This window comes from Puntigrus tetrazona, chromosome 18 (assembly GCF_018831695.1).
Source record: "Puntigrus tetrazona isolate hp1 chromosome 18, ASM1883169v1, whole genome shotgun sequence".
Taxonomy (NCBI): domain Eukaryota; kingdom Metazoa; phylum Chordata; class Actinopteri; order Cypriniformes; family Cyprinidae; genus Puntigrus; species Puntigrus tetrazona.
Window position 1 is genome coordinate 10,389,277 of NC_056716.1, and position 13,760 is coordinate 10,403,036.

General features: G+C 37.6%; 1 protein-coding gene across 1 annotated transcript in view; it reads right to left on the reverse strand.

Annotated features, from left to right (window-relative positions):
• tnfaip8l3 (tumor necrosis factor, alpha-induced protein 8-like 3) overlaps window positions 1-8,371 on the reverse strand; it is a 32,747-nt gene extending 24,376 nt beyond the window's left edge. Inside the window, exon 1 of the mRNA XM_043216858.1 lies at window positions 8,075-8,371. Within this exon, the coding sequence (XP_043072793.1) occupies window positions 8,075-8,120 (46 nt within the window). The 5' untranslated portion in view covers window positions 8,121-8,371. The remainder of the gene's footprint in view (window positions 1-8,074) is intronic.
• Between the last annotated feature and the right edge of the window lie 5,389 nt (window positions 8,372-13,760).

The window sequence follows — 13,760 nt, forward strand, 5'->3', positions numbered from 1 at the left end:
AGGGCAGAGTTACGCTCCCTCTCGTCTGGCTTGCACGTGCCTTTTCCAGACTCAGCAGAAACCGCAAGAGGTTTGCACCCGGCAGCTGATTTTTAAATGGAAGCTAACAGTTTTTAAGTCGCTCCCAACAGATCTCCAGATGAACCCTGATACCTTTACGTTTCCGTCCCCAAACTTGCTGCGATAACCTCCTCAAGATTTCCCCCCAGCGCTGACGGACCCAGATCAGTAAAAAAAACTATTTTGAGAATGACGCTTAGATTAAGTTAAGAAAGTTTGCTATAATCAAAACGTTTCTGTCAAGTTAGTTTCGACAATGTCGTCAATTGAACTTAAAGTACCTCTGTTATGGACATCTGCAAAGTTTTAAATCTGAAAGCGTGCAGTGTTTCCCTGGTAACGCTGTACCACTGCACCCACAAGCACTGCTTTATCCAGCACGGTCTCACGAAAATGTGTAAAAACAGCCAAATAAAATGATTTAAACTATTAAGATACAAGTTGCAATAGAACATTAAAATATGTTTCAGTTTACCAGAAATGTTGGTCGATACATTTGGCTGTACACACTTATTTCAGTTGTAATAAATTGACATCGAATATAAAGATTGCTTAAAGGATTCCCTGATAATTTACTCACCACCATGTCACATATGCTACAGACATTAATGCTACCTGAAATCATTCATCATGTTGATGCACAATTTCTTCTTACTCGGTATAAAAACGCAATGCTGTAGGTCACTGTAACATCCCCACCATGATTGAAAAAGCAAAAGTTTGTGTGTTTGCGCACATTCCACAGGCTCAAAGCCAGCACATTTGTGGACACACAAGCAACACCAGTGTTTACTGTCTGCATCTCTGAACAAACCCCTAACCCTAACCGTGAACTATTAAAATGACAAGTATTAAACTTTGGTTTGTTACTCATTCAGCGCTTTAAGTGACAACGATACCTTAACCGGTGCTTTCAGCCGGCGAATGATAAAGAGGATGACAAAATCTCATGAAAGATATGTTGTTTTATGTCTCAAAGACACAGAGTAAGTCTTTCAGTCTTGAAATGATATGATCATGAATAAATGATGATAGGATTCAGTAGGAGATCTTATGACTTTGGCAATTTCTGCTGTAACAACCACCCAGTGTGATGCTAGCGCTAGCCGCTTTTTCCCCAGACAATTCAAATTGAGTTGTAAATGCAGATAAGCCCTGAGCCAAAACCGAAAACCTTTAGCATTTAAAAAAAAAAAGAATAAAGATATTATTCAGTCTTTCATAATGCATTTCCTTTTGAGCTTGTCAAAAAAGGAGGTTTTTATCAGAGTTAGCTTCTGGGGGTACTTTTGTACATATAAAAAAAGTACAGCTGGGTCAGAAGGAAACAAAACACACGTCTAGGTACAGATGACTCGTGTCACTATAGCGTAGAAGCTGCCCACCCCCCTCCTGACCACAGTCTCAGTCTCAGCGGGTGACTTCCTGTCCAGAAAAGCTCTCAGCCTGAATCACTCCTGCCAGCTCCCTCATAACCCTGATGTGTTTGTGTGAGGGTTACTGTCTCACTTTTGGCTCACGCGCTCTCGCATCTCTCCAAATGGATGCTTTTATAATTACAGAAGCCATTTATTCTATGAGTTATGCATATTCATTTTGAAAGTGGAGCAGTCTGGAACGATTCTGTCTGTCACATGGAGACAGACTGTTCGCTTGTAAAATTTTGGATGCATTAAACACTCAGGGGCTAAAGGACATAAAGATCTACACCTATACACACCCTAAAATTAATGTATAGACCCACAACACAGACAGAAAGAAAGAGGATGTGATCCCAAAAGAATATAATACCTCCTACTGTGCAATATATAGAGTATAAGGTCACTATTTTTGCCTATAGCATACTGCATACCAAACACGTGTATGTTAAGTCCATATTTGCCTATAAAAACCACAAGTTTTAAATTTTATTTGGCATTCTGTTTATACACATTTTTATGAGACCATGCTGAAACACCCATAAAATGGTTGGCGTTGTGAAACGTTTGCATGTTTGAGCACATGCTGGTCATTCTTATATTTCATTATATATTTAAAGGAATATTTTACTCACCCCGAAACCATCCTAGGTGCGTATGGCTTTCTTTCAGACAAACACAGTTGAAGTTTTTATAAAATTTATCCTGGCTCTTCCAAGCTTGGTAATGCTCGTGGATAGTGGCCATTATTTTAAATATTATTATTGATAAATCTGCAAGTGCCTGCGATGTAAAATGAACATATACTCCTTCAAGAGGTTGTCACATGCGCTCTGATCGATGGGTTTTTGTAACAAAAATATATCTAGTTTTAAAATGAAGGATCAGAAGTCAGAAGTCAGCCAAGATGCCGAAACTCATTGCTCAGTCATTCAGACTAAAAAACTTAAATGGTTTTGTTAGAAAAAACCCATCGATTTGTTCAGAGGACATGTGATAACCCCACTGAAGGTTTCAAAATAATGCCCACTGTCCACCTGCATTACCAAGCTTGGAAAAGCCAGGATAAATTATAGAAAAAAATACCCATATACACATAGAATGGCTTCGGGGTGGTTAAAATATGGACTATTTGAATATTGTCATTTTTGGGTGAACTGTTACTTTAAGACAGAATATATTGACATTTTGTCTTCAGTGTACATATGGAAACATTAATAGTATGATGAATAATATGCTTTGAAAAATATATAAGATTATATTTTTATTCAAAACTACTATTGACATGGTACTGTGATACCATGCGCAGCATTCAAATCATAACCACTGGCTAGGAGGAGATTTGCGTACCGAATTTTTCTTGCATGCATAGATCTCTTCAACTTATGTGAAACTTTACCACTGGTCTTTTGCTGCACAGATGGTTCCTTCTGGAAATACTAATGTCGTTATTATTGTCATTATCTGAATACAGACGCAGAGGCTAATAAAGCCCTGACAGACCCCAGGCAGTTCAATTAACAGTGCTTTACTATAGCATTCCTCTGTTTAATAGGAGAGAGCAGTGGAAATGGCTGTGGTAGGCCTCAGGGAGAGTTTATAGTCACTCATACTTTTGTCTGTTTTCACTGATGTGATTCTTGTTAAATGTGGATGAGAAATATTCCCCTATTTCAGCACAATTTCTCCCTGCCTCACTTTCTTTTCCCCCCCTCTCTCTGTCTTTGAGCTAAAATTACAACCATTTCCCTTTTGCGGAATTAAATATAGAGTGCCAAAAAGCTCAGAAGAGTGTTTAGATGGTTATTTTTCTCATTTAAGCGCACATTTTTCATGCCGAAGGAGGAAAAACTCACTCATATTCTCTCTTACTCTCTCGTTTTTCCTTTTATCTTTTTTGGTGGGGCTGATTTTCCTCTGGCAGGATGCAGAGGCACAAACAGAGAGAGGTTTGGCTTTGTTCTGGTCCACACGTGGCTTTGCTGTCTCCCTCCGCAGTGTGTTGGTTGTGTAATGATGAACTGCTGGTTGGTCGTGTGGTGCGACAGGTCAGATATCAGTACAAACAGATCAAAAAGAAGCTTGTTACTGTTTTGTGGGCTGAGGTGGCGACTGTAAAACAGCTGGATCTCACGTGGATGAGAACTGGACTTAACTCTGTTAAAAGCAAACCGTATAATTAGGCCTGTTGATTTAAAACATTAATTTAATGTGAGAATACTCCCTCTGGCCCATATGTGTTCCAAAAAAAGTAATTTTTCTGATATTACACCCAGTTCATGTTTTATGTACAGTATCACATTTTAGATGGTCTGCCTGTATACATACACTAACTAACAAAACCAAACTGAACGGATAGCTAAATGCTAAAATATGCTATATGCTAAACGCTAAAATAAAAAGATGCAAGAAACAGGCTACTGTAAAAAAAAAAGGACATTCTTACTGTCTGCACAGCTGTGTTAGACAGAATTTTAGCGCTTTTAACTATTTTGTGACGTTATGCATAAATTGCAAATGTGGTACATTCAACGGAAAAGGTATTCAGGCAACTGTATTGCAGTTTAACAGGTTTCGTGGTGTTGTTCGTGTGCCAGACTGCTTTGGTTCAGAAAGCCTGCTGACACAACAAACACACAACCACGCTAACTCGTCGCATTTCTCCAGAAGGAGCATCTAAAGATGGACACATGTCCCAGGAAGTAGATCAAGGCCTTTGATTACTAAAACACACACCCTGACTCAATGCAAAACATTTCAGCAGTATCCACCGAAAACTGCTAGGTTTTGGAAAAATTGACATTCCGAACAGTGTCTGCAGTTTTGAATTCCCTACTGACTTATATTGACACACAGACTCAACACAAACAACCCGAGTACATCTGTTCTGGGTACCTGAAGCCCAAATCAGACATAGGTTTTTAGTAAAGATTATGCTTTCAGTGACATAATTGTGTTAAGTTTGATTAAACAAAATTGTATTGCAGCTGTATTGCATTTATATTAAATGTACCTGTACTTTAGACTGCTGACCCACTTAAGTGTGACTTAAGTATATCTTTATATGCAAGTTCACAATTAGTTTATTGTCTTTGAAATGCGTGTATGGATAAAAGTGTACTATCAGAAGTACTGACAAGCATTTATGGAAAAATAAAATTTACTCTAATCTTGAAACTGGTAAGTCATTAGCTAGAATATTTAAGTATATTCGCAACAATAATTGCAACTTTGTACATTTAAATCATATTAACTTCAAACTAAGTGTCTATAAAGACTTACATTTTATTTGTTTCATTTTATTATATTATCCAAAAATAAAATGTTTAAAATTATACTTTAAATATTTAAAGTAAACTTCAAGTCCGTAATTACAATTTATTGCACTTATTTTTTTCCCCAACGGAGGACATGTTGGTTCATAAATATCATGTGAATTATTTTGCTGTACATTTAATTAATTCCTGCTCACCTGAGAGAGGACACACCAACCATAGTTGAGATGACAAAAGCAGTGTGTACATTAATAAATTACTCAAAACTAATAAATGACGAATCGGTTAGTCTCAACTGGCGCGAATCCGCTCTCCAAGCTCAGAGAGTCGAGAATGGTGTGGAAGGGACCATGTTGAGCAGAGAGGCAAAACTGACCTGTTTGAGGACTTCAAGTTCAGGTCAGTTACGTCTCTAAAAAGACTTTTCTAGTTTTTTCTTCGTTTACAATTAAGCATTAAACTGCAAATTTTAGCAGTAGCAGTAAATTCCTGAAAAGTTACCAAAAGCGTTTTGTTGCAAAGAGTTTTAAAAGCAGACCAATATTCACTTAGTTTTATAACAGGTTAAGAAGAGGGAGTTACTGCAGACATCAACCCTTAACACCAAAATTAACCTGGTTTTACTAAAAATATCTCAATGTTACTAGTTACTACTTAAAGTACACTCCTAAAATGATTCCAAAAGAACCCCTTTGTCTACATGCTTCCATAAAAATCCTTTAACATCTGAAGAAACTTTCTGTTTAACAAAAGGTCTTTGTGGGGCAAAATTAAGAGACTATAAGGAAAATGGAAGCTCAAGACATAGCATTTAATTTACCCTGACTACGGCCTAAATATTTAATCTTTTTAAAAAATTTGTTGTGGAAGTATGGACTGGCCTGGATGAGTGTGAGATTTCCCAGCTTGAAATTTTGTCCCAGTCTGCCCCTGCCCTTAAGAGTTACGAAATATCCTCTGAGCAGTGGATGTTTCATCTTGAGTTGCAGTGTCACATGTGGCTTTGCATTCTAGTGTCTCTAATCAGCTCTCTAGTTACTCATCATGAGGAGAGCATGTGTATGTGAACGTGTGCCGGGTGGGACCAAAACGTCTTACTTCCACATGCTTTTTATTCTTTACTCTGTGTAGACTAGTCTGCAGCAGAGTACTGCTATATGGCATACTTTAATGAACCTGCACAGATCTCTCCAACACTGCAGTTCAGGCACCTTTGATGAAGTTGTTATAAACAAGGGGTAATCACCACAGCACAAGAGCAGTCATTTACATTGTCAGTTGTTCCTGCATCTTTCCACCTTTTCAACTCTACTTCTACAGTTTTAAATGCCTTGCCTTATATAATCAACTCCATGCTTTAGTAATCTCATAGGGGAAATATATAAAAGTCTCCTCCATTGCAGACAGAAATCTAAACTATTCAAGCATCCATCTATTCTCCAAACTTGTTCTAGGGACTCAGAAGCTGGAGCAAATCCCAACACCTTGGGCCACAGGCAGTGTACACTTTGGATGGATGACCAATCCATTGCAGGGATAGTTTAATGTTTACAGCTAAATTATTAGACGGCTGTCAGAAACCATGATGCTAAAGTGCACTCATATAAACTGCAACTGCTAGACTTTCGAATATGTCTTCTCCACCTTTTGGCAATCTGCTACTGATGGTTTCCAGTGCAGGTGGAAATATGAAAAAAAAAACCTGAGTGCCTTCGTTTGCTGAAGTTGTGTAGAGCATCCAATCAGACTGAAACTAGCAATTTGCTTTGGAACTTGCCATTTTTTACCAATGGATTTGGGTGGTCTGTGGCCATGTCTGTTACTGGAGGCATACTGGTGGCTTATTCAGCTAAGAAGATTGAGAGAAAATAAACACCAGAGTTGATCAGCCAGTAGAAGAGCAGAAGCATGAAAGAGCATTTCCCTCTCCAGCCCACAACTTCAGAGATCTTTAGAACAAGACCTTCAGCCAAACCTCACAGTAGCTGAAGAACTCAAGCTTACCCTCAGAAGGCCACATAGCAGCTCTCGGAGCACAAACATACAGAGCTGAGACAGTCTGTCAGACGCCCCACCAATGTAATGACTTACACATACAACTTACATTACCACATTTACGCTTCATCAGCAGTGGATGGAGGGAGTCCTGCAGTTGAAGGAATAGATCTGCCAAATGTGAAAATTTGGTCACCGTTTCTCTCTATTTCATGTCGTCTCAAACCTGAATGACTGAATCTAGATGTTGCTCTTTTACAAACCACTAAAATATATAGTGTCCATGGGTGGTCCAACACACTAATAGTTTAAAGTTTGAAGTTTATAGCATTATCTACTGATAGTATTTCCCTCATTGCATATTAAAAGTTGGTTTGTTGTGGTTGGTTATACATCGTGAGAATCAGTTGTAATACTGATAGCAGTAACATGTTTTCACGTTTAAATTAGCTTAACCTCACAAGATTTGAGAACAAAAAAGATTTTCAGCAAATAACAACTGAAATAACAACAATTTCTATATTTACAATACATTCACTGGTCATGATCTACTGTATGGGAAAGATCAATGTTTTTAACCACAGAAAGGTTCCTGAAACAATTTTTTTGAAGACTTATTTTAGTCATTTTGATGAACTTAAATGAAAAATCAAGTGGTCCTACGTACATTTTTTGATTTTCAAGTATTTTTGGTATTTGACTGTAAAAATACCAGCGTGTAATTTAGAAGTTATGTATCTTTGAAGGTTGTTATATTTAACATATATGATGCTGGCGTACAGGAAGAGTATGCTGAATGTGCATAGGACAGCTCAGATCATTTGGTCTTTGAAAGATTTGATGAGATGATCTGAGTTTTGATGAGAACTGTTAGTATCTTGGTAATACTGAGCACCGAGTTCTTGTGAAACTCCTTTCACAACTCCTTCAGCGAGATCACACTTATTCTTTATCGTGACCACAAGGTTGTTTTAGGTTTGTCTGCCAGTTTATATCGAGTCTGCGAACCTTGCCAGCCATAAACCAAAGTGCTGCTGTTCAATTTTCCACCGCCCTTGCGTTCAGCCAGCTCAAATATCACAGATTAACTTCTCCTCAGAGAGCAGAACCACAGACACAAAGCTCTGAAGAGAAGCCTCAAGCACTTGGCGGATGGATGCCCTGTCACAGGCTGTCACGCCGGGAGAGGAAGATGAGTACGATGATGAATGTTAAATGTGTAAATGAGAAAAGTAGCAGCACGTGTCTGCACTCGCCTTCACCGCCAGACAGCTGTGAACAGAGTTTGAGAAACAGAAGACGAGAACGAGAGGACTGATCTCTTACCTGGAGAGAGCTCTCCTTCACTCTGATCCCCAGAATCTGAGTCCATCTCTCCACGAAGAACCTCTCCTCTCCTCTCCTCTTCTCTGTTCACTCCACTTCCTCTGTTTCTCTGTCTCTGTGCTGTCTCTCTGCACTGAAAACTGTTTTCTCGAGCTCAAATGCACCAGCTCTCCGTGTTCAGAATATCACTGACTCAATGAGTGCGCGCTGTTTGCAGAGCGCCTTTTCTGTGCAGTCAGACTGCCTTCTTTCACTGACACTCTCTTGCTTCCACTTTCTCCTCTCGTTTGCTTCCTTCCCCTCCCTCTCCCTCTCTCTTTTTCTCTCTCTCTCTCTCTTTCTGTGTCCCTCCTCCCCCTTCCCCCCTCGGCTCGACATTGTGATGCCTACAAAAACATTAAGAGGAGGAAAACTCTGCCTCTCCCTCTAAGCTGATCTCTTGCCTGTGAGGAATGTTTTGATTGTTGGAGGGTTTTTTCATTCAGACGATGTTGGGTACTATTTTAAGGGCAAGTTGGGATTTTAATGTTAGAAAATGCTTTTTGGATGGACAAGCGGATAAGAACGACAGTGGTGTTGACGGTGCTTTATTAGATTGACTTTGCCACATCATCCAGCTCAAGAATATTAGTTGCAAAGTGCCATCAACAGGTCAAGGCTGGTTTTACTGGTTAGTGTGGATTAGTTAGCCCCTGCTGGTAGATGATGTAACTACACCGTTATGGGGGCAAAAAGCATCACTCCCTTTGATGGTCATTCGAAGTAGCTGTGTACTGCGATGAAAGAATTCCTTTCTTTTTTTTTGTTTGATTATATAAAGTAGATGTTCTACCTTGTTTCAATTGCTTTTCCCTGTGCTTTCAGATCGGTATAGTTGCTATATATAGGTTTGGAACTGCATCAGTTAGTGAAATTTTTATGCAGATTTTAGCTAACCATAAGCTTGAATCTAGATTGATTTCTATCTCTCCAAAAGTACTAATACAGGCTATATTCATGCAAGTACAGCTCATCTGAATGAAAATACCAAAAAATTATTTTTCTGAATTGTATTTCCCGAAACATTTTTTTAAATTAGGTGTAATATCTGACACACACACACACACAAAAAAACCCCAAAAATATCTGAACAAAAAACAAACATCTCCTCTGTACAACCAACATCCAATTTAGATTAATGGTTAGTGTTCTATAAAAAAGCAACTAATGCAAATATTTTTTATTTTTACATATGATAATTTAAGAGCTATAAGCTAGGCTATTGTTCAATGAGCTGTGCATTAAAACATTATTAGATTAAGTATTCATCAGATTAGCACTCTTTAAAAAAAACAAGCAGACAGTACAAGGACATCTTTTGACATTCTTTAAAAAGAAGAGAACAGAAGGTAAATTAACAATTTTTTACTACATTCCGCTGATTAGAAAGAGTAGGGACTTAACTGATTTAAAAATGAATCATTGTCAATGTTGTACTGAATTATCGAACATAGATGCATTCATCGAGGTACATGCATATGCATGTGAGGTTAAGATCTCATGCATATGCTTTGTAAATGTGAAAATAGTCAGGCTTTCATCCCTAAAGATTTGAGATATTTTCTTGCAGCACTGTTTAGGCAATCTGCACCGAGAGGCAGTAATTTAAACAACAAAGAGTTCACCATCAGAAATCACCACACCGTTTTTACCATCCACTGTGAAAGCTTTGAAGCGCATAAAAGCGTTGGCTTCAAAAATAATGTCATTTGAAACTCTCTTTTAGAGTTATTTTTATTAAACATTATGTTTATAATGACTTTATATGCAGTAATGATTAAGAAACACTTCCCAAAGTGCCCTCTTCTTTGGTAGGCAGGGAGTGTGTCTAAGAGAAAGTCTTCTGCATAATCATACAAGACTACAGTCGTGGTACATCTGTAATTGCATAATTACTTCTATCATATTTGAAATACACTTCAAGTGTACTTCCGAATTTACGGTATTTATGATAAACTAAAATGTAATTTATATTGAAACTTGTCATGTATATATTTTTATGTATGTATTTTTCATTACACATTTTTAATCCTGAAGTTGCAATTTAATACATTTATTAAATTTTAACTTTAAATGTAATATAAAACAACAAAAAATAAATAGTAAAATTAAAAATCAAGTCCTTTCATTGCGCTTTAGTATGTTAATCAACCAAAAAGTGTAATTTAAAGGATAGCAAATGATTATTAAAACACAATGATTTAAAATGCATATTAAAGTAAAACTGTAAATTTTAAGTTTTTTTAATTTGCACGTTAGTATTAAAGAAACAGTCAGAAAATATATATTTTTTTCATTTACACTGAAGTGATCCTTTATTTCGGTACATATAAGATTTAAATTGCATTATAATTTTTTTTTTTTTATTATCTGGTCCATATAATGTGCAAACAATAGTTTCTCATTTTAACTTTCAAGTTGTGCACCAATCTTCATATAGAGCATCATGATTTCATCCATTAAAAAGTGGCATCTTTTCTCTATTATAACAGAAAACAAGTGATCAATTAAACCTCACACACTTTTCTACTGAAAACTCCACCCACTCTGAAACATCACTGCTCCAACATTACTGCAAATTAAAGTCAAATATATTCCGATTGCCTTGAAGCTTGCAGGACTGAGTTTTCTTTAGAGGCTTCTCTCTGTCTGTCTGCGCAGCTGTCGTTGTGTCTGTCCCGTGATCTGTTTGTCCTTCAGGAGTGTCTGATAGCTCGTGGCTCTCAGCAGGGTCAGTGTGGTGGCAGATGGCGTGGAGGTGCCTGAGGCTGAGGGTGTGTGTGGTCAGCTGTCACATCTTAATAGACAGATGGTCATGAACTTTCTCTCTTTGAGTCCAATTTATGTCCCAGTTCAGTCCAGTGAAGCAGTCAATCGCCTCAACCCACTCACGCTAAAGTTCAGTTCGAGACTGATGATAAAAAAGTCCATAGGTGAACGTGTTGTAGTTTTTGACCAATCACAGCTGGCTCTTCGTCATTCATGGCCTTTTCCTTTATTTGGTGAAACATGTGAAACCCTTGTGGGTTTTCAAGGCTACAAATATGTTGGCTATATTCTCAATGGCAGTGACTGACATTTGCCCTTTTGAGTTCTTTTCTGTTTGCGAAAGGTTATTCTGATTGTTTTTCTACCTTCCTCACATAGGTAAAGTACATTTATGGCCATGTAAACCTCTAATGTTAATAATTTCTTCGATTGCGGGACATCCTAAATTAAAAATTTGCTTCCAACGTTTCCAGCACATTTATTACAGTGGTATTACATTGCAACAGCCTTTTCTAACTGGTGAGATGGTCATTTAAATCAGCTATGTCAGATTTTCTGGAACGTACTGTCATTACATTTGTCTATCTTGCCAGGCCATCTCGCATTACTCAGAGTTAAGTACATGTCTCAAATCTTGAAGTAAGAATGCAATCACTGTCATTAAACTCTCTCTATATAGTGCCACAGAAAAATTCCACAAGCATCCATGACAGTGGGCTTGTACTGTATAGCAGCATTATATGTGTGTAGAATTAATTTTTACAAAAGTAATAATTTGTGCAAAATATTAGAACAGTAATATATGATTATGCAACATGGGAAATGTCACTGCATAATGTTTCACTGAATAGCAGTAAGCAGATATGACTACATGAAACAAAGTCTATTAGGGGTAAGAAAAATGTAAAAGAAATGTTTAGAATGGTCTTTTGGTAAATGAATAGTTGGTCAGGCTATTTTAAAGCATCAAAGTTGAGCGTTTCAACTCTGTTCTAGTTACGATTTAACTGTACCCAATGTGATACAATTGGAACAAAAGCACTTCTCGACATTACGAGCCAACTGTGGAAAATGTGAACTAGTTATAGGTTTAATGTAAAAAAAGAAGTGTTCCAACCCGTGCACAGTCTACTCTACACTATTATTCCACTACGAACACAGCCAGCCGAGGTCACTGCCTTGTGTGACACAGCTAACAACATGCATTAATTACCATTAATCCTGTACACATAAATACAGTCTATTATAGACACACACACTCACACACGCAGCTGCCAGTAAGACAGAAAGAGATGAAACCACACTTTAATGGGAGTTAATTGCTGTCTAATTCAGTCTGAGATTAAACCCTGGAGGGAACGACACGGCTCAAGAAGTTACTGCCAAATACATTCCCTGAAACCCTAACATGAAAAATACAATCCACAATTTGCAATGCCAGAACAATTTTGAATTCAGGCAAACCACAAACTGCCCCTAAAAGCCTCAGATTTTCTGGTAAATGGTGAATGAATTTGCATGCGGTTGTGCGACTGTTATTATATCTGTGAGATTTCCTGGTTATTCAACTGTTTTCACAGGTAGTTTCGTTTAGGAAGCTTATGGCTCACTTCTTTAAAAATAACAACAACACGCAAACAGCATGCCGTTAAAACTTGATGAACATTTTTAAAGTGGTGAATGGGAGAACAAAAGAAAAGAGGGCTGTTTGCATTGTTACTCACCAACTTTGAAAGTACCGAATTAAAGTAAAAACAAAAAAAAGAAAGCAAACGTGTTTTTATCAATCCTTCAGTGGTTTATTGAGTACAGTTAATTACTAACCTACAACCCGAATTCTGGAAATGTTGGAATGTTTTGTTTCTTTTTTCAATTTGCATTTAAACTGAAAAATGTGTACAAATTTAGCTCATTTTAAATTTAATGCCTGCTATTATAGATCTCAAAATAGTTGGGATGAGGGCATGTTCACCATCTCCTCTTCTTTTCAAAAATAGTTTGAAGACGTCTGGGCAACGAAGTTGTATTTTTTTGAAGCTGCTGAGCAATTTGTGGCCATCTTTGTATTTTTTTTTAATGGTGCGCCAAATGTTCTCTATAGGTAAAAGATAAGGACTGCGGACAGGCTGCGAAGCCATGCTGTTGTAATAGCTGAAGTATGTGGTTTTGCATTGTCCTGCTGAAACAGACATCATCTGGAAAGGAACATGCGTTGCTCTAGAACCTTTATATACCTTTCAGCATTCATAGTGCCTTGCAAGCTGCCCATACCATATGCACTTATGCACCTTCATACCACCAGAGATGCTGGCTTCAGAACTGAACGCTAATAACATGTTGGAAGATCTCCTCCTTTTTAGCCCAGAGGACACAGCATCCATGATTTCCAACAACAATGTCAGATTTGGACTCTTCTAAATGAGCCTTGGCCCACAGGGCACGACAGCACTTCTGGACCATGTTCACACATGGCTTCCTTTTTGCATGATACGGCTTCAGTTGGCGTCTGCAGGTGGCAAGATGGATTGTGTTTACTGACAGTGGTTTCTGTAAGTGTTCCTGGGCCCATTTAGTTATGTCAATGACACAATCATGCTGATGGGTGATGCAGTGTTTAGTTTTTTTTTCAGTTGTTTTTTTTCGGGTTGTACTGAATTACTAATTGGAAAGATACAAGATCTATAAATAATAGTCAAATAACACATGAATTCCATTTTTTGGCCACATACATTTTTTTTAAAAGCATGAACTCGATTTTCAGATTTGATGTGTCTTGGCTTTAATACATTATATATAACATAGACCTACGTAAATGGTTAGAAATATCTTTTAAGCTTAAAGCATCAAATGGAATTGATTTTTTTTTTGGACTATATAG